Consider the following 25,180-nt stretch of genomic DNA (forward strand, 5'->3'; position numbering starts at 1 on the left):
TAAGGGTCAAACTAGATTTATTTATTTATTTTTATTTTATTAAATTTCTATACCGCCCCATAGCCGAAGCTCTCTGGGCGGTGTACAAACTACAGTACAAATGCTTTAAACACATCTTTTCATTTAATGTGCAGGGTTTTTTAAAATATAAATTGCATTGGCTTGGAGAGATTGATAATTAACAGGATCGGAGCAGGCATGAAATTTAACCCTTTCTTCTTTTCCTCAGGAGCTTAGTATTTGGTTTTGAGAGGAAATCCATCACTGGCGCCAAATTCCTTCTCCATGCTGGCTCTGGAACCTAGTAATTATTAGCCTTCCCCACACCTCAGCTGATGCAATTTGCATTTTTAAAAAACATGCATGCTGATGCATTTCACATTATGTGTAGTTTGGCCCTAAGAGTCCTCTGGGGCAAGAAGAAAATACAACCTGTGTCTTGAAAACACATATTTCACACTGGTTATACCAGTTCCATCAGGCTCTTCTTTCCATCAGGCAGCCACACCACTGGGCTACAGGAGAAGGAGATAGGATTGCAGGGCATCTCCATCTGCTCTGTTGAAAGACAAGCAACTTTTGGCTCCTCTTCTCCTTGAAATCTTTCCATTCCAGCTGGCAATTAGAAGAATTCTTTAAGACCATCAGCCCCTGTGTAGGCCTGTAAGATCATTTAGATCATCTGAAGAAATTCTACTTGTGGTACAGCACCCTACAGAGTATCATAGAACAATGACCTGAACATGGGCATTTTCTGCTATTGTCTCTGTATTATGGAATGTCCTTCCCCTCAGCTATACATGAAGCAGCAACCATCAGTTGCTTCAGAAATCTTGTAAAGGCATCTTTTTGCCCAGGCTTTCCCTGACGCATAAGATCAAACCCTATTTTTATTTGTATGAATTCCCTGAATTCCTGTTTTTATATGCTTTTATACTAGTGTTTTGCTTATTTTATATTTTTGTTTTAATAACATTGTTATTAAACATGCATTGGTGACATCGAGGCTTGATTACTGTATCGCACTCTATGTGGGGCTGCCTTTGAAAATGGTTCGGAAATTACAGTTGGTTCAAAATGCAGCAGCCAGAATGTTAACTGGAACACGGTGCAGGGAGCATATCACCCCTGTGCTTTATCGACTCCACTGGCTTCCAATTTGCTTCCGGGCCCAATTCAAAGTGCTGGTTCTGACCTTAAAAGCCCTAAACGGCCTTGGACCAATGTACCTGAAGGACCGCTTACGCCCATATGTACTTGCCCAGAATTTAAGATCATGTGCCTCTGGTCTCCTCTGCGTGCCTGGAGTGAAAGACATTAACTGACAGGCACACAGGAGAGAGCTTTTTCAGCTGTGGCCCCCAAGCTTTGGAACACCCTACCCCAAGAAGTCTGCTCTGCTCCCTCCCTGACAGTTTTCTGGAGACGTCTGAAAACGATCTTGTTCCGGAGAGCCTTTGGGAGGGACTGACACTAATTTTATGATTTTATGCCTTCTACGTTAAATTTTATCCTTGTAGTCCCCTTTAGTACCACTCCGTATATATATGTATGTGTGTGTGTGTGTATTGTATTTTATGTATTTTAAATCATTTTAATGTTTTGTGATTTTACTGTTTACAATTTTATTATGTATGTGTTTGATTTTATTTTTGTGAGCTGCCTTGAGTGCCCTATTATAGGGTAGAAGGGCGGGATAGAAATATTTTAAATAAATAAATCATTGTTCTTATGTTATACACTGCTTATGTGGTTTTTTAAAAATATGAAATATTCAATTATGTGTTTTTAAATAAATACATAACATACAATAAGAAGCAGTGCTTGAGTTTGCTTTTTCGTCCTCACTCGCAATCTCTTTTCCTTTTATGTCATATCTTTGAGATTGTAAGTCTGAGAATAGGCACTGTCTTTTCACTGAAATTTGTAAGCCGCTCTGGAAGCCTTTTTTTAAGATGAAATTTGGGATAAATAAAGTCTTTAAAATGTATTCATTTCTCCATTGGTATTTTTCCATGAGCAAGATTATGAATTCAATGTCATCCTGTTAGTATCATAATTCTTATGCTCTTAAAGTGGCCCATCTACATTTTCAGTGCTGAAACCTGATACTACCACAGTTGTATTAGTAAAGACTAATAAGTTATGTTGTATCACTAAACCTGGGTACTTCCAATACCTTCCTAATAAAGACAATAAGACTTGGGGTAGAGAAACACAGTTGTGCAGCCAGGTGGGGCACTGGCCCGAGGGCCCCTGGGGCTACAGGGGCCCCTGAAAGGCCCCTCTGCTCCCCTGCCACGGATCACACAACAAGAGCTTCAGAGCGCCCACGACTCGCTTGCTTAACCTACCTTGTTCTGGGGTTGCACACGCAGGGCTGCCCAACAAAGATGGCAGCGGAGGTTTCCCTAAGGGGCTGAAGCCTCTGCTGCCATCTTGGCTGACGGCATGCATGCGTGCTGCGCACACGCATTCCTGCCATGAACCAAGATGGCGGCAGAGGCTTCAGCCTCTTAGGGAAACCTCAGCCGCCATCTTTGTTAAGGGCAGGACTACGTGTGCAACCACAGAACAAGGTAGGTTAAGCAAGGGAATGGCGGGGCGTGCGATCCGCGGCAGCGATCCTGCCACGAATCAAGGAAAGGGAGTGCTGGGGCCTGGGGCAGGCTTGTGCCCAAGGGCCCCAGCATGTCTGGGGCCAGCCCCAGTTGTGCTGGCTCCAGTGCATCCCCACCTCCATTTTCTGAACGTGGGAACACACAACACTAATCAAATCCCACCCCCTTTCACTCCAAAACCTTGGAAGTTGAAACTCCAGTGCATTTTATCTTGAAGTTAGCTTCACACAGACCGATTGGCCATCTACCCCATTGCACTCCAGATGTGTCCAACGAAAAAGATTTGCTGTAGGCTCAGGCAGACACAATTACTGGCCTAACACTTTGCTGTGGGCGGTCCTAATTGACAGCAGGGAAGAGAGATGTGTGCAGAGTCTTCAAAATGCAGCCAGAGAAAACAGTCTGACTGCTTTTTAAGCAACTAATGTGTCTGCAGTTTAATCCAAAGCAAGAATCTTGTATCCTGAGCGTCTATATGGTTGAAATAGATAGTATATGATATATTAAAAAGGGGTGTGTGTGTTTAGTATATATTCTTTTTAGGCATACTAAAGTGGAAATATGAATATGTTTTAAAGCAGGAGTGGGAAACCTATAGCCTTCCAGATGTTGTTGGACTCCAACCCCCATCAGCCCCCAAAAGCATGGCCAATGGTCAGGGATGATGGGAGTTGTAGTACAACAACTTCTGGAGGACCACAGGTTTCTCACCATTGTTTTCAATACAATTTTAACGGTTAAAAGTTCTGTTTCAGTTTATATTCATTAATAAGCCAAGTTTAATTTTAAAAATGTGATACCTCAAAATAAACTCCCCAAACAAAACACAGATAACTGAATTGTCGAATATTTTATCATCTTTTTAAAGTCCCTTGAAAGTCTCACGTTTTTTGTATCTATCGTTAATAGATTTTCCAGGAGGCAGGAAAGATGCTGCCACTTCAGCTGCAATGCACTGCCAACTTACCTGGGAGTAAGTCCCATTAAACTCAATCGTAGTTACTTCTTAATAAACATATATAGGATCACACTGCTAAATAAGTGAAATCTAATGCCAGTGAACAGCTGGTATACCACAGTGGGGAGGAGAGCCTGGCTGGGAGTACAGAGTCTGTGAGTTCAAATCCCCACTTGTGTCTCCTGGGTGTCAAGGGCCAGCTAAAGATCACCCCACAGTGAGTGGCTCAGGGTTACACACCCCACCACCTGTGCAGCCGTGGGCAAGCTGCATAGTCCCAAGGACCCTAGTTGCCCCCCAGCTGGCAGTTGCAGACAAGGAAGGGGCTGGCTTGTGCAGCTGTGGCGAGCTGAGCAGGCCCTAGCCAGCTGGGGAGTACTAGCCTCAGAGGGAGGCAATGGTAAACTCCCTCTGAATGCCGCTTACCATGAAAACCCTATTCATAGGGTCGCCATAAATCGGGATTGACTTGAAGGCAGTCCATTCCCCCAATGCCAGTGAAGTGTGAGTTAATGCAAAATTTCAATGCTGCTGAGACCTGAGCTGTTAGTAAAATTGTGAGGGGGAAAATCGTCATAAGCCACTCCCCCATGATATTACACATACCAGTAAGCATCACTTACACTACAATATTTCAAAATCATATGGCATGTATATCGTGCCAACAGAGATTTGCTATCTGCATGTTGTGCAAGTTTTTCTTACATGCAGTTTTTCCTTTTTCTAGGGACAGCCCAGCTCCTCATTCCATCCCCTCCCCAGCAATCACCCTCTTACCCTCCCTCTTTTTTCTACCAGACAGGACACTGTCTGGCGATTGGGGGCTCACACAGGCCAGACTTCCTTTAGTGCAGCCCTTTGGGTAGAAATCCTAATCTATCTTATTAATTAACAAGATAATGATGGTTAGTCAGAAAACAGTATTAATGCTAACCATCTAGGAAACATCAACAGAAATGACTTAGACTTTTCATTAGTCCCTGGTAGCCAAACTGTGCAACTAAACACAACAATATTTTGATGTTTTAAAATCTGGAAATTCAAGCATATCAGAAGTAAGCTGATTTGGCAGAACTGTTCCGATCTGCTGAAAGCATAGTGTATTTCTACTGAACTCTTGGTTTAAATATGAACGCAATTTCACAACCCTTTAATAGCCTACTTTTAAACAATGTGCTAAAATAAGAACAGTATATAATGTAATCAGAATGAGAAACATGTGGCAATTATGTGACACATACCAAGACTTGTACATGCTTGATGTATCTATTATTATTGCCTTTTTTATTATCCATAATATATTTCAATATGGACTATACCTCCTACAGTATATACAAGAACATGCAATGTCTTTGAACTTCAAAAATATAGCAGACAACATAAGGATTAAATTCTGTAGAAAAGAAATACAAACAAAAAAGTGTGTTTCAGTAACAGGAAAAAGGAAAAAGGAGTGGAACTTTAAAAATACGCTACTGTAGAACTAAAAAAGTTATCTATTAGATGAAGGATTTCTATTATCTGAAGTTCTACTGCAGCAAACAAATACAACAGCTTTCATTCAGTGATTGTCAAAAAACTTTGCAATGTGCCCACTGCAATGCAGATGCCAACCAACGAATCAAAGGCATTCAGCAACTAGACAAAGAGGGTTTGATGCCAACCTCGGTGCCACTGGCAACCATTATTGGCATCAAGCACATTGTCTGCTTTTCCTCCCCCACTCTGCTGGCACTTGACAAACAAAATGGCGGTTCTTGTAGAAACGGAACACAGCACAAGAGCTGCACTGATTGAATCAAATACTACCAAATGATTTTAAGGAACGAAATACAGCTTGAACCAAACAACAGAAACAAGCATTTTCTTCAAGCAATATATAGTGATCACGACATTTAACGTTAAGATGAATCCAACAGACACTGTAACAAGGAAAACATTTCTTTTAATTATTTATTTGGTTCTATATGTTTTAAACACCTGTGGACTATGAATCATTTTAGCTTTATTTTCTGCCCCATACAAGTGATATGAACACAACATATAAAGTAACATTTAATTTTTCTTGTGAAATTTTAAGAGTAGACCCGTAACAAAACAAAACAAAAAGGAAACATGGGGGAGACAGGCAGAGTTTTGAGGGAAACGGGTGAGAAGGAAAGACACATAAAGCTAGTCAATGTCAATACTTGACTGGTCTATATTTCTTCCTTCAATACAGATTTGGAAACAAGTAGAAGAAATCCTCTTTGTCAAAGCACAAAAAGGACTGACATTTCTAGATCAGGAAATTCTCAATATATTGTAACATAGCTCTGCTCTGCAATGCGGATGCCAACCAACAAATCACAGGCATCCTAGGCTAAACAAAGAAGGTCCGATGCCAATCCTGGTGCCACTGGCAACCATTACTGGCACTCAAACTATTCTTCCTCATGCTTTTCGCCAACATTTAAACATACGCCTTACTTTATCCTTTCATTCATTTAAGAACTTTGTCCTTTTTTTTTTATCCCCCATCCACTGCATGAGAACTGATTTAATTACTACTCTTTATTGATGAGACATTACCAAATAGTTTTTCATATACCAAAATAGAAAATCAATGCTCCATAAAAGATCATTACTCTGACTGACATTGTGTTTATACCTTTTGTAAGTTTAGCAACCCTTGGTGCCTGGCCTGCCAAAACACAAAAACGAGATTGAGAGCGGACTATTGTGAGAACAATAAAAAACTAAAATATTTTTTAATAAAGAAAAAGTGCTAAGGACTTCTTAGTTCAAGTGCAGAAATACTAGTTTAGCAGATTTTCAAAAAAGCTGATAGAGTATAAACTGGATCCATAGTTTGCAATAAACAGAAGGTTCTCCCTCAGGTGACTTGGTGCGAACTAATGTATCAACTTTTCATCCACTGTTATTTTTGTCAGTAACTGCAGAAATGTTGAAAACGTCAGAGCAATGGTGGGGAAAATACTACATAATTCAGGCTTATTTTATGAAAATGTAAACACAATCCATGGCACTCACTTGGTATCACCAATAAAAGCATCTCCTCAACCCTTCTTTCAATTCAAGTGCAATGTCTATCTACTTCAATGCAAATCATTTTAAGAAAAACAGATAGACAGGTAACAAGAGATGCTATAACAATGTTATTTTCATCTGTAATTGACCTTCTGATAGACATGATACACAGACAAATGAAGTGTTCTATTATCCGTCCTCTAGTTATCTTTAAATACCACGGTTTAATAAAACTACCTGGTTCTAGCCTTTTAAAAAACACTTTGAAGTGAACACGTTTAGTTTGAGGTGAACACGTTTAGTTTGAAAATGTCATAGTAATTTTTATTCTTCTTCCAAGATTAATTTGCAACACAATCCTAGAGAGTATACTTTTTATAAGCATGCATAGGATTGCAGTCTTAGATTACCAGAATTTTCAGATAAAAATCACAGTAAACAAGTAGGCTGCAACCAAGAGGAAGTTAATTGCGCTTAAATCACACTCGAATCAATAGGACTAACTTAAGTCATATTATTTCGGTGGGACTTAAACAGAATCAAGTTACTCTGAATTGGGGCCCTAAACTTTATACTTGTGCTCCACTACTAGAAATAAGAACTGGGAAATATTTTTATTATTATACATTAATCCTACAATATATACTTATTATATTGTATACTTATTAATTTTATTGTGTCATAATTCCTTAAAGGTTAGGCATGACAAACCAAGGCAGTTTCATGTAAAATGAACTTAAACATTTCAATTTTCAAAGTGTTTAAGCTGTATGTGAAAATCACAAGCCAAATGAAAACTTTTTGCTTTTAATTTCATTATGCAGTTAATTTTCATATAAGATATCCTTATTTTATACGAGGACAAGAGATATCACCTCCCGTCTGTCTTTCTTTGGGCCACTTTCCAACACCAGGCCAATTTATGCAAAAAGCCACCATCTGCAAACATTGTGTGATTTAAGTTTTCTCCTCAAAACATGTCTATTGCTTGACTCCTTCTACAACCTGCTATGATAGCCAAAGGCTATTATCTAAAAAGACACATAAAGAAATGTAGTTCAAAACATTAATCTACCTGGATTTATTACAAAAAATATTTAAATAGAAAACAATTATCTAAGCACATCTACAGTTCTGATAGTAATTGTGTAAGTGTGAAATTACATTACAATGTAACAAAACATTTCCATATTTAAGCAACATTTTAAAGTTCATGTATGCTAAAACAGAAGTTATAATTGGTAGAAATATTTGCAGAAAGACCATGCTATGAACACCAGTAATGCCTTGAACAACATGAGGTGTTCACACAATGAGGACGTATTGCATATTAATATCCAGATACTGTATAGGCCATTCCCTGACCCCAAGTCTTTTCGTAGTGATTAGAGTGTTTTCTTGTTAAACCATAACAGATATAAGTGGCAAGGATTTCAAATAAGCAGAAATGAATATAGTTATGATATAGATTTTATGCATTTGCTCATACCAGTGATGCCACAAACAGATGTATTAATATTTAAAACTTTTGTTCTGTGATGCACACTGAAAGGTTCCCTAATATTTTGAATTGCCTTTTAAAACAAACATTTGCATGCATTCTCAGATGCACGTCACTCAGATGTACAAATATGCAAATTAGTGTGCACTTATATACATGTATATAGGGCAATATATAGATATATCCATTGCTGATTAAATGTGTTGTTGAAAGCTTTTGCTTAAAGAAAAATATCTAAGAGTTTAATGTATTCATACAGAAAAACAACCTACCTTGATCCTGCACATAGTACGCCAGAAACAAATCAAGCTCCTTGACAGATACTGTTATGTGATGTGGCTGAACGCAAAGTGCTGGATTTGTGCAATGGGGGGATTTCATGAGCCGTTCTCCATCCGTACTTTCCAAAGGAATACCTTTAAAGAGGATCACCATGACTAGATCCAGACGCCAGACTTTGTCTGCCTGTCGCAGGCAGTCGATTCTCCTAATCTTTCCCTTCTGGTCAGGATTGGACAATACACAGCAAGGGTGCTTCTTCCCAGTAACAGTGAGCACAAAATCCTCCCGATACTCTTGGCGGATATCTTTGCGCAGTTTGGCGAGAAGCCTGGATGCCCACTTCTGTTTAATTTCAGGCTTTTCACTGAGTAGCTCATCCTTGACTGCTCTTTCCTCATCCTTTGACATTCGCTTTTCATGTTTTTTAAAGTACTTGCGTTTTCGAGCCTGAAGGTTGAACCAAGTGTAGGCAATTGCACGGACATGTGGAAGAAGTGCCTCAATGAATGGGTGAAATTCATCCTGTTGGAAGAACAGGAAAAGAAGACAAAAACTGAAAGATCAGATCCATGTGCACAAGGAAGGTAAGAGTAACAATTCTTCCCCTTTCTATGCTAAGTAGGCTTAATGCCATGAGCACTAAGCACTATTCTTTTTATCTAATAACACTTACAGCTCCTAAAAAGATATACAACTACTCTAAAAACGTCTCTATATTTCATTTCTGAACAAAACATAAAAGTTTTAGTTTGCTTCACATTGCCGCCGCCCCCCCACATCTTTGGCCCCAAATGACACTCAACTATAACAGTTTAAAATAGACATGGGCAATCTATGGCCTCTAAAATTTACATATCACACTTATCTACTAGTGCACTAAGCAGTACCATTTCTACAAAGACATCCCAGCAGAATCATTGAAAAGGCAGAAGTGAATTGTACAACTCATTTATCTTCTCCGTGATACAGCAACACAAAGCATATAAATGTTAAGTGTAGTGCTACATGGTTCCTACTTTTGGAGCATGCTCTCAGCAAATGACTGATCACAACACAAAGAGCATGCGCTAATAAATGTGATCCATTCTCTTATCAATCGCACAACATTCCAATGCTAAAATAGTTTCATTCCAGCAGTGATAACTAGAGGTATCAGAATGAAGTTAAAGAAACAAAGCAAGAGGCATAGCATTTAGAGCAAGATCCCAGTCAAACCATCTAAATTATGAGTGCCACACAATTACTTGTCACTTCCCTTTTCCTTCCTAACTTTGTGAAATAAAACTTTATGAATTTAAGAATTAAAATTATGTCAGTGTTGTCCCAGCAGTTTTGTGCCCCTCTACTGTGCAGTCCAAACCCTCAGAGTTAGTTAATTTGTTAACTGATCACGAGTATGTGGCAATCATTCGACATCCCTCACCCTCTAAAAATCTATTGGAGGCATACAATGAAAAAAGACAACTTGGCACAAACTTTGCATTCTTTGTGCTTCAGCATTCTGTGGCAGGGTGACATTAACGCTGCATCACTAAGTAAATCCTGCTTTTCTGAAAATGCCATTTATTTATAGTTTTAGAGAACTCTTCCTATAATCTGGCTTTACCTGACCGTTCATATTTTGGTATTTATCTGTATTTAGGCTCTATTCATTTAATTTTGGCTGTAGAGATTAACAATTACATTACTTTTGTGGAAGTGCTCACTTTAAGGTTGCGTTTTACAGTAACGTTCAAATTTCTTTGGGGCTTCTGTCACATATGCAATTATTCTGTAACCAAAACAATCTAAATACACATAGCAACTTGTATCATAGAGTGATTTTGAAATCTGTGGCAAAAGAAGGGGAATGTTATTGCTCCCCACCCTTCTATGTTTCTTAGTGAGTGGTTTAAAAGTTACATTTCTGTTCTTGAACTTTATTAAGCTGTTATTTATTTCACTCAATGTACCCTCAAACTAAACTTTGGAGTCATGTTACAAGGAATCTAATACTGATGCTACAATTATGACATTATAGACTCAAACTATTTCAGGAGGGCAAAACGTATACATGTTAATACTAACACACATTTAATTTGAAAGCAAATCAAATTGATTTAAATTCAATATTTTTGTATTCAATACAAATTTAAGATGGAGATGCAAGTTAGATTAAAGATTCATTATTTTCTCTTGCTTTTATAATTACTGAATAGATTGCACAACCTACTGGTTTAAAACCCAAGAAGTTAGTACTTAACTTATAAGGCTATGCTAACAGTAACATGTATTGCTAAACATTCTGTACACTAAGCCTTGCATTTTTGGAGATATGCCTTCAAAGTTTCTGCTGCAAAATTATTTGAAGTTTGTTTTTAAAACATAAAACTTCCCTTCATAAGGAGGAAATTGGACTAAAGTTGGATGGTAGTACAGAATTCAAAATTGTTACAATATAAAGTGAAGTGGCAAAAGAATCATAAATTAAAGCGACCAGCAGTTTCCAGCACAGATTTCAAGATTTCTATCATTGTGAGGGAACATCAGCTACACCATGAAGAGAGTTAAACCACAATCTGCTCTTTGTGTGGGAAGGCAGCACAGCTCAGAGCAACCACAGCCCACGATAAGACTTCCCTATCTCAATGCACTCTGGTGCCATTTTTTTCTTAACTACTATAGTTTATTTCTTTCCATCAGAAAAGAAGTGACCTATGCAAAACTGTCATTAAAGAATACTGGATAGAAAAAAATACATATAGGTTGAAGGTGACAAAGTGGGGCAGCTTGCAAAAAATGTTGAAAAGCATAGAATAGATTGGCATGGGGACCTCTATCCAGTAGCTTAAAAATTACTGTCCAAAATGTAATCTATACCACATAACACTGATGTCAGAGAAGTGTCCCATTTTCTCAGTGAGATTCAAGATGTAATATTTTGGGTTTTGCCATTAAAATTATGAAGTCTCAGATTTTACTGTTACTTTCAAGCATTGCTGTTAAGGACAGCTCAGTTCTAAGCATGTTTAATTAAACATCATCGAGTTCAATGGGACTTAACTATTTCAGCCCAAACAATGCACCTAATTTTATATATTTAAACTGTGTTATTGCCTACTAAAATCTGGACAGTAAAACTTTTGGAAAGGTGTCTCTTGCAATGAAGGTGGAACTAAGAATAGCAAATATTTAAACATGGAACATATACTTTCAAAATAAAATAAAAATTAAACCAGAATACCATATCCTGCCATTATGTTGTAGTATAGGATAACTCTATAGTCTTCAACATGCATCTGGAATATTTAAAAAGTAAAATGTTACTTCAATAGAAACAACTCAAAGTTTATTCTAATGGAGATCTGACATCATACACATGTTCCTCAAAACTGTTTTAAAGGTCATTTATGAAATTTGATCTTTTGCAGATAGTACTGCCAGGTACAATACAGGAAAATAAAGTTGCATGTGGCATTTGCACGTGGAAAGAATTAATATGAATATTCAGTAATAATAATTGCACTTTACAACAAAGATTTATGAAGACAGAGATTTTCAAATGTTCTGCCTCAGTTGCATCCATATGCATTGACAATTTGTACAAAAATTATTTATACACATGCTGTAACTGTAGTATAAATAAGCCAAGTTCTCTCTCCAGAATAGTAACATGAAAAAGTATTTCCACTTAACACCTTCTGTCTTTCCCACCTATTCATTTTCTTGTAAATGGCAGGAGACTATTCTCTCAAAAAAACATGATTCCATAATAATAGCTTCAAAGGTGTGCATATTGTTTTAATGGGTTTTTCTATTCTACACAGAATTAAACCAATCTAGGGGAGAAAAAATACAGCAAAACCTTTAAGTTTTCTGGACTAATTATAAAGCTAAACTATTTAAAGGTTTCTAAGAACCTGAGCACTAAAAATCATTGAACATCTATGCCATACACCTTAGCAAAGAAATTCTTGTATTCATTGCACAAAACTGAGGAAGTATTCTATTACTAATCCTCCATTCTGCATAACAAATATACATCTCATAGGTACAGAATTCCAATTGACCCCTCACTTGTTATGTCCTACTTATTTCAATGTAGCTTAGTGTGATCCCAAGTTAGTGTGCTTGGGATCATAGTCTTATAGTACAATAACAATTCCAACTTCCAGCTACTTCTTCAAAGAAAAAGAGAAAAAGTCAGGCATACCACTCCTTTTTATTCCAATAGTTTCTCAGATTTCTGATCAAGACATTTTATAAAGCACTGTCAGGACTATAACCCCAACAAACATCACTGCTGAGCAATGTGGGGAGAATGGCAGGTTTTCGATGTAATTTTTGGCTAGATTTTGTCACAGATGTGTATAAAACGCAGCAATACGCCAGTCTTCATAAGGTAATGAATTGCAAATTCACAGAGTAAACCTTGCTTAGAAAAACACCGGACATAAAAACTTAATTTCAAAATTTGGAGGTACTACTTAGAACCCCTAAAGAATTAAAATATTACTCGGCGAACAGTAAAACCTCAAAGTGTGGGCTATCTACAACCAGAACATGAACAAAATATAGTAAAGAGTGACATTTTAAATATGCATATGGCAAACAACAGATAGAACTCACTTTGTGAAAATATTCTAAAAAGTGCATATGAAAGGAGGCAAAGAGCAATGGTCCATAGTTTGTACATTACAAATGGAGACACGTTACAAAGTTTTAATTTTTAAAACCTAATGTGAATTCTAATATATATCTAGTAATATATATCAGAGTACCAAATTATGAGATTAAGGCAGTGTTCATGTATTTGAAAGTAAATTCCACTGAAACTATCAGAACTTATTTCTAAGCAAATGTTTTCAATACTGAGGTAGAAGTATTAACTTCTGCATATAGCAGAGTACCTAATGAGGAAAAAACTAGGAATATGTCTTGAGTCTATTGCAAAACACCTATATGCAGGGGTGCTGACTTTCTTGATACATTTCAAATATCTTATAACACCTTTTCCACCATTTTACACTAATGAAGTTTACATTCACTTACATTCCTAAGTTAATCACACTTTGATGCCAAACAAAATATAAACAATAAAAATGTGTCAGCCAAAAAGCTACATGACTGTATCCAATCAGTGAACAAGTGTTATCATTATTTAAATCTTCATTCATGATGCTGTGAATGCCTCAGTCCTTTGAAACTACAGTGGTTTCTAGTTGTCAAATGAAATCTGAATTATTTAAATACACCTCAATACATCCACAGAAATATTAAATATCACAAAGCCCTACCTCTTTCCACACCTTTCAGTTATATCAAAGCAGATTAAACCATTCAAACGTCATCCTGCTAAGATTTTAACTAGAACTGTTCAGAACTGACCCAGAGATTCATTCTACCTGGAATATACTGTGACAATTTAATGATAAATGGCACTAATGTTAGACACTATCGACACTTAAACATGGCACTTTCTATGCTATAATTTATATTGGATCTGAATCTGCATTCCATTTCCTTTATTTATTTATTCTAAAACTTTTATCCTCCCAGTCATCACAAAAAGGCTCACCATATGTTAAAACTATAAATACCTTCTTTGCATGAAAGCTATCTTCTGTTAAATCATTTTTACATTATTTGTCCAAACGTTTTCCAAAGCAGATTTATATGCTGTACATTAAAAAAAAATTAAAAAAATCCAAAAGAATACAAATGCCTGTTCAAAAGAATACAAATGTTTGCAGGCCCTAAGTGACAGCAAAAGTTTAATTTTGCTTTTGACCTTGGGTGTTGACTTCAGAAAGTTACAAAAAACTAGAGTAAAGCAGGAAAACTCTTGGATAACCAAATAAGAAATATCCTACTGCTCAGTCACGTTTTCTCAAACCAACCTCACATTATTTGAAAGGCTATATATGATTAATTCAGCATGGGATGGTATTATGTTACCATAGTCATTGCTTAATTAAAAATAAAGGAACACTTTCCTTTTTAAGCAGGTACTGAGTGCCTCAACAGAAAAGCTGAAAAGAAAGCAGAAGCAGTATTTTCTAGTCTAAATCAATGTGATTCATATCTACATTTCCATTACAGTTATTTCTTATATTTAATCACCGCAAATTTTTATCCAAAAGCAGTTTGGCAATTTACTATATTCCTTCTTCTGCCCGCGCACGCACACACCTCAAAGAGTTAGATTTACACAACTTATAAAACATGTACAATAATGTTAGTTTTTCAAATAAAGCCCGTATGGCTACAAGGGTACTCCTCTGAAACAGTTCTTAACTACTCCGACCCATCCACTACCGAACACAAGTTTCGTTTTTGTTTTTAAGAAAAGGAGGTTATACCTGAGTGAGACAGATGGGAGAATACATCATGACTTCGCTCTGAGAAAGCACTTCTGCGGAGAAAAAAGTATCAAAAGGACAGCGGTTTCATCTATTCATTTTACAGTCATCTGATGAATCGAGTAAGGAGCGCCTCGGATCGCTGCAACTTCGTAACAAGCCCCAGTCCTCCTTAAATAGCCAAAGATTCGAGTTCACTCTGAGCGCTAGATTTCCCGGGGTGAAATCCAATCTACACTTTTAACCCTCTTGTTCTCGGCGACTCGGTCTTGGTGCTGCCGCAGTTGCTGGTGGTGGATTGGGGCGGGGGGAGACGGGAATGGGGGGGTTGAATGGAATGCAGAGAGTTAAGGGGGGAACGAGACTATTTCTTCCCTTGCGTTGCGTTTCCCCCACCCCTTTCTCCCAGATTTGCTATTGCTTTGGAGAAGCTGCTAGCGGGTTGATACACCACGATACTGTCAACCACGTTGCCAAAGTTCAAGGTTGCAGCGGCAGAGCGGAGCAGGAAAATCCTGGCGTGTGATGGCAGGCGAAACTTTGCAAGGAAGAGCCCTGTGCGCTGGAGCGCCAGCGAGAGAGTGTGCGTGCGCGTCCCCCAAGGCTGCAAAACACTTCGCAGCAGCGCGCAATCGCCGGACTCTTCGCAGCAGCCTGTGCCTCCCTCTCTCCCCACCTCCTTTCTCTGTGGATAATGTTCAGAGCCTGCTTTCCAAACGCCCACTGTAATAAAAATGATCTCCTGAAAATTCAAAACGATCAATCTTTTTTCTCCCCTTCCCCCTCCGCCTCCTCCCTTATTCCCTTTCCCCCTCCTTTATGAGCTCCGATCTGCAAAACCTGGACGTTCAGGTTGGGGAGGGGAAATTTTATTTTTCCGAGTTCACTTCTCTGGTCCCCATTCAAGCTCTTCCCCAAATCAGACTTCGGGATTTCGGTTTATTATTTAATTACACAATCCACGCTTGCACTCCTCCCCTCGCTGCCGCCGCCACTGCAAACACATTCCTTTTCCCCGAGCCCCCTCCTCTCCTCTCCATGTCTTTCCTCTTTATTAATCATCCTCTCGTACTGTACGAGAGCTCGACTGCACATTTCACAAACATGCCTGTTTCTTGCACCCTCTCCCACCCGTTCTCGAATGGTTAACCGTTAGGGGACTGTGCTCGCATTCGGGAGAAATGGGGATTGTTGTAATGCAAGTCCTCCAAGCGCGGGAAAATAGAGCAAACTAACTTTGCTCCTGAAAAAACCCCTAGTGGAAAACTCCCTCACAGGAGTGGGGAGCAGAAAAGGGGAGGGGGAAAAGCCAACCCAGAAGTCCCTCGCTGTGTGGACACTCAATCTCACAGATCAGGGCGAGGGGACTACAAAGTTGGAAACTTTGTCAGCTCGCCACTAATTAGCCAAAAAATATGGGGAAGGGGGAGGAAACGTGCGGGGGTCTTCTTTTGCATACATTCCCGGCACGCTACCCTGTCGCCTACATGTGGAGCAAGGTCGTTGCATTGTGTAGCTAATGCTGGCTGGCCTGGAGTGGAGGAGGGAATGTTGAACTCTCGCTCGTCTCTCCTTTTCCTCTCCATTGCAAATGGGGCCGGCGTGCTCTCCCAAGACCCTGTGACGGAACGGAGGGGGGAGGGATGAGCCGCCATGCCCATGGGGAGCCCCTTCCACGTGGCCCCCATCCCCCGCCTGGCAGCGGAGAACTTGCTCCTACGCGTGTTGGGTTCTCAGATAGGCTGTCTCCCGTCCCTCTCAGGCGGGCTTTTCCTTTGCTTTATGCAGCTTGGGGAGGGAAATGGGTGGCGGCTCCCTCCTGAGGGAGGCGAAAAAAGAAAAAAACCCGCGGTAGCAACACACTAGTCTGCTTTCAATCTCACCAGCCAGCTCGTGCCAGGACGGAGTTCGCGCGCGGGTTCCCCTCCTCCCGCTCTTTTTTTTCCCCTTCGGGAATGGAGCGAATTAAAAACGCTCACCGCCAATGTTCTCACACCGTGCGGAGAGGCCGTAGACATTTTTAAGAAAGTTCCCCTCTCCTGTGCGTATATACACCTGAGGGCAGCACTCCATGCATATGATGAAGCGGATTCTAATGTTGTGCGTTAATACATTTGTTAGTATTTGAGGTGCTGTCGGGCTCTTTGTTGTTTTCCTACAGCGAGCTGACACGGCTATCCCTATGGAAGAATCCTCCTCCCGGTTGACAGCGTAAAAAAGGGGGGGGAGATTGCAAAAGGGCAATGCAAGCTTCAAGATTAAAGGGGCAAGCAGGTATGCCAACTCACCCTTTATTTCCAAACTTATTCCACCAGAACGTTACAGCTGTATACAGCCATAAGGTGCACCCCTCCCCTTTATTTAAAAGCGCATACGCTAACATTGCCTCATATCTGCAAACGTTGACCTGATGAACCCAAACAGGCAAAACGGAGATGCCTGAGCTCTCTACAAGGTCAGCTCTAGCCTGCCTCAGGTAAACTTCCCTCGCGGGGCTCCTCCTTAAGCCCCTTTCCCCACTGTGGAAACTGTCCTGAAGAGACCAGTTACTTTTCCTGTGGAAACGCGGGATTTATTCACGTCCGACATTCCACAACGACACATCAAGAGAAGCAGGCAGGTTCAAGTCAACCATGAAACGGTCACTTCTTAACCCCGTCCTATCCTCATTAGAGAAATACTCAAACACAGCCCGTTCTCAAAGGGGGCTCCTAATGAGGGGAGCTTGCCAAGTCGACCAGCTGCAATTCCCATAAATTTACAAGTCCAAGGGAGGGGGAGGAAAGGAGAGGGGTTCATACAAAGCAGGTAATGTCAAAGCAAATAGCTAGAGCCGACACATTAACCCTTCAAAGGCAGCCCACCTCAATGTAGGTGCACTTCCAAGTGTTGTAAAACGGTTATGTAAATGACACTTTTTCTATCTGTTAAGGAGTGCTGTGAAGAGAGGACAATTTTTAGAATACACTAGTTCAAGATATGGTAAAGTTATTTCAGAATTAACCACACACACAACTGTTTAACTATTAGGACACAATGCTCTAAGCCTACCTTTCTCTAGATACTGGGTGGGGTGGGGTGGGGTGGGGTGGGATATGATAATTCTAGTTTTAAAGACCTGGAGTTTCCTGTGAATTCAGTGTATTTTCCATTTAATCGTCATAAAAGAATTCCTCTTGGCACAGATGTACTTGAACATATCTTTTTCAACTACTGGACTCTTGCATAAGGAATTATTTTAGGTGCTGTTTTAAAATAGTCACCTCTCCTTCTTCTTCCATGCTTTTTTTTTTAATTCTCAGAACATTAAAGTACAGAAATGGCAATTCTGTGAATTACTCAGATTTTTAAAATGGTTCCTCTTCTTGGCACAATTCTCAGAATCCTTATTCCTACAGGGAAAAGATGCTTCTTTTCACCATATACATCAAAAGCAATCAAGTGCAACATGCTTATCAGCTTCAAAGCCAGAATCAGGGAAAGAAAAAAGAAAGGTAACAAGGTAAGAACTAAAGTCAGTGTCACCTGGGGTCACTGAAGAAGGCAACGTTGTATACAAAGCAGCTGCAAAACATTTTTGACAAAGCAGCCAAAATCTTTACATATCTGTTTTTAATCTGAGATGTGACACATTATGCCTACAGCAGACACACTATAAATGCAGTTTAATGAAAATAAATAGGCCATGATGTGGTATAGAGCCAAGGCTGCAATCCAGTGCATTCTTATTTGGGTATAAGACCAAATGGTTTCATTGGAACATACATTCCAAGTAAACACACTTAAGATCACACTGCACAACAATAATCTCAGAAACCTTGAGTTAATATATCCCCACAGCTATGAACTTTAGGTGGTTTTAGGCAAGCTACTATAGCAGGGATACTACTACTGACTTACCTTGTTACAGGGTTGTTTTAAAGATTATTGTGGTTGATATGAAGCACTTTAAACAATTGGAAGTGCTTTACTCATATGTTATATCATTAAGTGTAGGCTTCACCTAATATGTAAACAGCAAGGGAAGCCACATGACTTCAGAGGCCAGAAGCACAGCCCCATTGTCTCTCATTCGCAGGTGGGGGAGGGTTGTGACTGAGTACTTCCATTTACATTGTTCCTTTATTTTGTAATTATCTGCCATTATTCATCACCACAAAGGCACCTTGTGCACAGAATTCTACTTTTCCATGTAAATGATCTGTCTTGCAGTCTTTTACTGAAAGTAGATCATTTTTTCATGTAATCACAATGGCTACATTTTCAATCTTAGAATTATGTTTTGAATGTGAATACCGAACTTCATGGTATTCTGATTATTCATGGTATAAAACTGATTCTGAAGGGAGATCTCAAACTGCTAACAAACAGAAAACACCAAACATAGCAGTTAAACCAGAAGTCTAACTTAACTATGACAAGAAGTGTCCAAACTGCCAACCAGCTACATTCATATACCACACTGCATTTGCTGAATGCTAGTTTGACCCCTTCCTAGTGCTGGAACACAAATATTGTTCTTATAATCCTGGTCACTCAGACAACTGAACCCAATCTGCTTCTACCATTTAGAAGCACATAAGGCATTCTGCTCAGCCAGCATAATATGAGTCTTCATAGCTCTGCACCTCATCCTTGTTGGCCACTTGGAAAGAGTGCAGAGCCTCGTAATATGAAGGTTATACGTCAGGTGTGGAGAACCTTTGCCCCCCCCCTCCAGATGTCACTGAACTACAACTTTCATCATCTCTGGCCAATGGCCATGCTGGCTGGGGCTGTTGGAGTTGTAGTTCAGCAACATCTGGAGGGCCAAAGATTCCCCATACCTGCTATATGTGGTAAGTGTTTCAAAATGTCATGGGCTAGGGCTAGGCCATTTTCAGAGGCATCACAGTGGTGACTAATATATACTCCAGTCCTTTGTCATCAAAGAGACTACATAAACGCAACCAAATATAACCAATGGCAAGAACAAAACTCATACTATTTTTTCTTCACTTCAGGAGAAGTAAATGATGCTTCACCTGACACAGTGTATCAGAGAAGATAATCAAAGGAAATGGAGTTCATGTCATAGGTAACTGGTTGTATATATAAGTATACAAGTAGTACATGAACACTTTTGGTCATGGATATAATCTCTGAGGCACTAAAACTGGTATAAATACAGGCAACTACTGTGGTGCGCTGATAGGTGCACACTGATATGATAAAACTAGTACAAAAAAGGGGGTAGAGTCAGTAATGGAAGTGATCTTTTCACACATATATACACAGCATACATATTCATGGTGAACAGAAGCTGTAAAAACACAGACAATCAATTTTCATTTCCTGTAATAAGAAACAAAGGAGGAGACAGAGCTGTATGTGAATGATGCCTGGCACAGGGATGGAAAACCTCCTATAAATTACAGTATGATTGTGTGTCTGTCTGTCTGTCCTCAGGTGCCCCAAAGACACAGAAAAGCCTGGCCTTTCACTCACTGACACACCAACAAACCTGCAATACTAGCTTAACAAACACCACTGTAACTGCAGGCTTTTCCAGGAACAAGACTGAAAGCCAAGAATAACCAAGCCCATTCCATAAAGACATCCTTCAAAAGGGAGGGGAAATTGTTTTGTGATTCATCTAAATAAATGCCCATCTTTAATAATCCAGGTATAATAACCACATGCTAACAACATCCACCAACTCTAGAAAGTTTCTCCTGAGGACATAAAGTACAGTAATTACTTACGAATATACAGGAGCATAAACAGATAACACACACATGCCAAGCCCAAACGTCCTCCTGGAGGATATTGTAGACTGTCACTTGCTGAATTAACCCACAACATTTTGTGTGAAAAATAACTCCTCTGTAGAATGCAAAACATAGCATATTACACTTCAGTGTATATAATTCAACATAGAAAGCCAGGAAAAATAAGAATATGCTGCCAGAAAATACAGAAAGTTCATATTCTTCCTTTAATTCTATACAATTTTACCTTCTGAATTAAACAAACAAATTATACAGCTTTCAGTGCATTTCCTTTTCTTATGCATGTCTGTTTTTGAGTATATATATATTGGTGGTGCCTGTGGTATCACATCCATACCGAGGCCCACCATAAGAAAAATATTTTAAAATGAAGCACTTCAAAGGTTGTGATTGATTCACAGAAAAACAGAACAGACAAAAACACCAACCTCAGCAACTATTTCTTCAAGTCTATATTTTGGAATGATTTTTGATAGCAAGTTTTAATTTTGACCACTGTGGATGTATATAAGCAATTAGATGATTTGTTAGAGAATTAAACATAAATAATATTGTCTTAAATAGTAGTTGAAAAATGTCATCTGAACCCAAGAATCAGATGACACAGAATACTGCAACAGAGAACCCAGTAGAAGTCTTGCATTGCCAGCATCACAATGGAACGCTCTTCCAGATACTGTAAGGACTAAACACTGAGGGATAATAGAAACAAAGTTAAAATAGGCCACAAAGAGCTTTATATAGTACAAAATCACTTTTTAGTCAACCACATCTCTTATTTGTATCTAATTATTTGTCTTTATACCAGAGAATACAGGGAAGCTTAGACTTGCTCTTCACCCTCATTCCCAATATCCCAGACGTATCTATAGATATTTATATTTCTCTTGAGGGACAACATTAAGTTAAGAAATTACATTGTTAATTATGGTACTGCCAGTATATACATGCACACAGTTATTAAAGGTGTCGCATACCAATCCGTCTGCCTAGGTTTCAAACATACACACAGTTGAAACTCACCGACCAAGCAGCACTGATTTCAGTGCAACATAGGAGGTTAGCCAGCTCAACTATGCTTAATAATAACTAGAAATTCTGAAAGGTCAGGCTAGCTTTCTCCACCCCACTCCCCAGCCTCTATAGACAATGATTCAGTGTTTCATTCTATTGGACTTAGAAACAAATGCTCTTATTCTTTCTGCCTTAATGCACAACGCTGAAAAACTTTGCACACACATTCCAAAGTACTTTGGCAATTATATTTCTAAGAGGGCAGTGAAAGCTGAAAGCAAAAGGCCTATGACTGGATCACTGGTAATATAGAAGTCTCAGTACTGTCCACTGTGAGACACCACTCTACTTTAGTTACAACATTCTAAAACCAAGAGACTACGTCTAATATTAATCCATAATCTCAGTGTCCTATTATATAAAGAAGTGGTTTTCCCCTCTGTACTTCAAAACACATACTGCATTTTAGTTTCTTCCTGTTTAATATTGTTATTATCCCAATACATTCATACAAGACTTCCATTTATGCATGATACTTTTTAAAAAAATCTGACTCATTTAAAACACTCACCTGTGTTCTAAAGCTTTTTCAGTTAAAGAATCAGTTTTCCAACTTGTGTGTTTAAAAATATTTACAAGCATTGTAGTTTTACATTGTGCATATTCATAATATGGCAATACATTTTAAAGCAATACCACAGCCAGTGTTCCTTCAGACAGTGTAATAAAAGGCAAGTTAAATACTATACTACAAAACTAAGCTGAAGTGTTCCTCTATGATTGTATGTGTTTGTGTGTGCAAGTACATGTGTATGCACCTGTTCAGCAAAAATGATTTTATGGAAAACTTTACTTAGGAAATTTGTGCAACTTGAAAAATAAATGGAATTGCAAGGATTTCTAAATGTATATCAGACATTTATATATTTACATATCAGTGCAACTATTTTTATTTTTTTAAAAGCACCTAAACAAAATTGTATGCCTGCTACTAATTCAATAGTTATGAATAAAAGTTATCTGCATCTAGTGAATGAGGAATATATGCATATAATGCATGCATATTTCTGAGTGTTCAACTATTTAAATGTCTGTGGTGTGTGCACACACTATCTTTCTCACAGTGTGTGTGCTTGACCTCTGTCCACATATGGTTTGATGGGGCCTTTAATCACCAAGCTTTCTCCATTTCGCAGACCAAAAAATGCAAACATCAGACCTCAAATATAAAACTGCAAACCGCAGTGTTTTATGTTACACAACTTAGAAGTTTTTACCCTGACTGCATAAAGGTCAGATTCACTCAACCCTCACTTTCACTAGTACAGCAAAGGCTCCCGTGAAACACTAATGTATTAATCCAAAATTAGCTAAAAAACAGTCCTAGTTAATCCTATGTTACTGACAGTTCATAACATTTTCCAAAAATTGCTGTAATTTTATTTTTAAAAGTTTCAAATTGTAGTTAAAAGTTTTTTTTCCTGTGGTTCATAGTTAAAGTTACATGCGCCAAGATTCAGGATCACTTCAAAGAAAGTTAGCATTAATCATGTGTATTTTGGCGCTTTTTCCTCTGCCAGCTACTGTACTGAATGGGCCTGGAGAGAGATTTTGAGATCTTGTCTGTCCCGTCTCAAGTTCAATGGCAGCCTTTCCGCAGGAGGAGGAGGAAAAGATGGCCATGTTCGCAGCCCAAATAATAATTCAGATCACGCCACATCGGCATCTTGTGTCAAAGTCGAACTGGCTTCCCCGCCCCCTTCAGCCCAAGAGCTGCCAAGTCCTCACACACTTCTCATTCAACCACAACTTAATGGATGGGATATTGTGCATTAAAATGTGGCCCAGACACAGGCGAAGAGACGACAAGTGGGAAGAGCAGACACATACCCAGGGAATAGGAATAAAAACATAACAGAAAACACACTATCTTCCATAAAGACAGTAAGAACTGCAGAGCTGACAGAAAAACAGTAAGCAAGCCACAACAATGCATGTGCAATTGTAGAAAATTAGCAGTTCAGACGTGCAAAATAAACACTCCATATTAAGACTGTGACAAACACTGTTAGACAATTCTCAAGATATATTAACCAGCAATCAAACAAAACATAGATGCACACATGCATTTCCTCAAAACTATACAAGAAACATGTTACGTTTATATTAATTAGAAAATACACCAAGGGTAGCAAAACAGACTAGCAGAAAAGGACCTAAAGGTTTATCCACAACAAGAAGGGGAAACATAGCTGACTATAAAGCTGCAAATTAAGCAACCAACATTTTATATTATTTTTTCCAATGTGTAAAGGATAATTGTCAGCAAACGGGGGGTAGGGGAGAAAGTTGGAAACAGGAAACCTACCAAGTTCAGCACTTTTGGGCACGAACTCCCATCAACTGTTTCCTGGCATAAAAGTGTGACCCACATACAAAAGCTGCCAAGACTAGGGCAGAGATAGGGGGAGGGCAGCAAAATATAAACAATCTACTAATAGCTCGTGCTGTAAAATCAGAAATGATTGCACTGACAAAGGAGGGGGAAGGAAATATACGGCCTCCACTTTGTAAACCAAAGACACAATCTCAAGGGGAGGAGGGGAAAAGAGAACAGCCATCAAGCAAGTTTTACCCCCAAAAAACGTATCGTTTTCAATGCCACATACCATTGTACTGTATTGCATTAAACGTATGGGATCCTGAATTCTGTAACACAACACGGGACCGTTGGCTTCACATTTCTCAGTTAACAAATGTATACTTTTCTCAAGGACGCGGTATGGTTTTGGTTTTGTTTGGAATTCCAAGAGTAACCTTCTGTCTTTTTAAAATATATATACATTTAAAAAAAAAAAGAAAAGTGTTAGTTCGGGGTTTTTTAAGGCAAAAGGAAAGAAAAATCTTGATTCGAGGAGTTTGGGGTGGGGGAAGCAGCAAAGGCAAAAAGTCTACAGGCAGCGAGCGGCCCCCGCCTCCTCCTCTCCCTCTTTTTCAGTCTTCCTTCCTCCTTGAGTTGCAAGGCTGAAGAGTAGGCTGCGGTTGCTGACTTGAACGTGGTCCAGGAAAGGCTGAGCCCTTTTTTTTTTTCTCGAGCGGGGCTGGTCTCTGTGTGTTGCTGCCTCCTTTTCTCTTCCCTTTCCCCCCCTCGCGCGTCTGGCTCTGCAGAATGAGCTGGCGATACTAACGTTGAGTTGCGCACTTGGCCTCTTTCCACCTCGTTCCAATTGGCCAGGACCGCGGCGGCGACGGCGGCTTCCCTTAACCAACACCCACTCAAGCTGCTTTTCCCTCCCTCCCTCGGAATCCGTGGGAAGCGCGGCTCTTCGTCTCCGCCTGGCGGCTGCATGAAACACCAAGACAGAAGAAAGGGAGGGCATGGGAGCTATTTGCATATTCATTTTCAAGTAGCCAATGAGCGAGAGAAAATCCAGAGGAGGCACCCGCAATAAAGTATGCAGTTCCAGACAGGTCAGAGACCCTGAAATCACCGCATGTCAAAGAAGTCTGCAGTTTCTTAAACAAAAGTGTATGTGTATGTGTGTGTGCGCGTGCGCGCGCGCGCGCGCGCGTATGAGACAGATTTCCGTCATAAAAAAAAGCCCAACATTGCTTTGTGAAGGGGGGGAGAATGTTTGTTAAAACCCACTTACTTCAATAGT

General features: G+C 39.3%; 1 protein-coding gene across 12 annotated transcripts in view; it reads right to left on the reverse strand.

Moving 5' to 3' along the window:
- The window catches only part of NFIB (nuclear factor I B), a 326,941-nt gene extending 302,208 nt beyond the window's left edge, over positions 1-24,733 (reverse strand). For 3 of the 12 annotated variants that reach the window (XM_061630116.1, XM_061630113.1, XM_061630119.1), the window contains exons 1-2: positions 14,734-15,456; positions 8,383-8,914 (exon numbers count right to left, since the gene is read on the reverse strand). In XM_061630116.1, the coding sequence (XP_061486100.1) occupies positions 8,383-8,914; positions 14,734-14,763 (562 nt within the window). In that variant the 5' untranslated portion in view covers positions 14,764-15,456. Of the gene's footprint in view, positions 1-8,382; positions 8,915-9,279; positions 9,639-14,733; positions 15,461-23,886; positions 23,909-24,187 lie in introns of those variants that run through there. The other 9 variants (XM_061630122.1, XM_061630121.1, XM_061630120.1 and 6 more) reach the window with 6 other exon arrangements.
- Positions 24,734-25,180: the final 447 nt, after the last annotated feature.

The sequence above is a fragment of the Rhineura floridana genome, chromosome 1 (assembly GCF_030035675.1).
Source record: "Rhineura floridana isolate rRhiFlo1 chromosome 1, rRhiFlo1.hap2, whole genome shotgun sequence".
Lineage (NCBI taxonomy): Eukaryota > Metazoa > Chordata > Lepidosauria > Squamata > Rhineuridae > Rhineura > Rhineura floridana.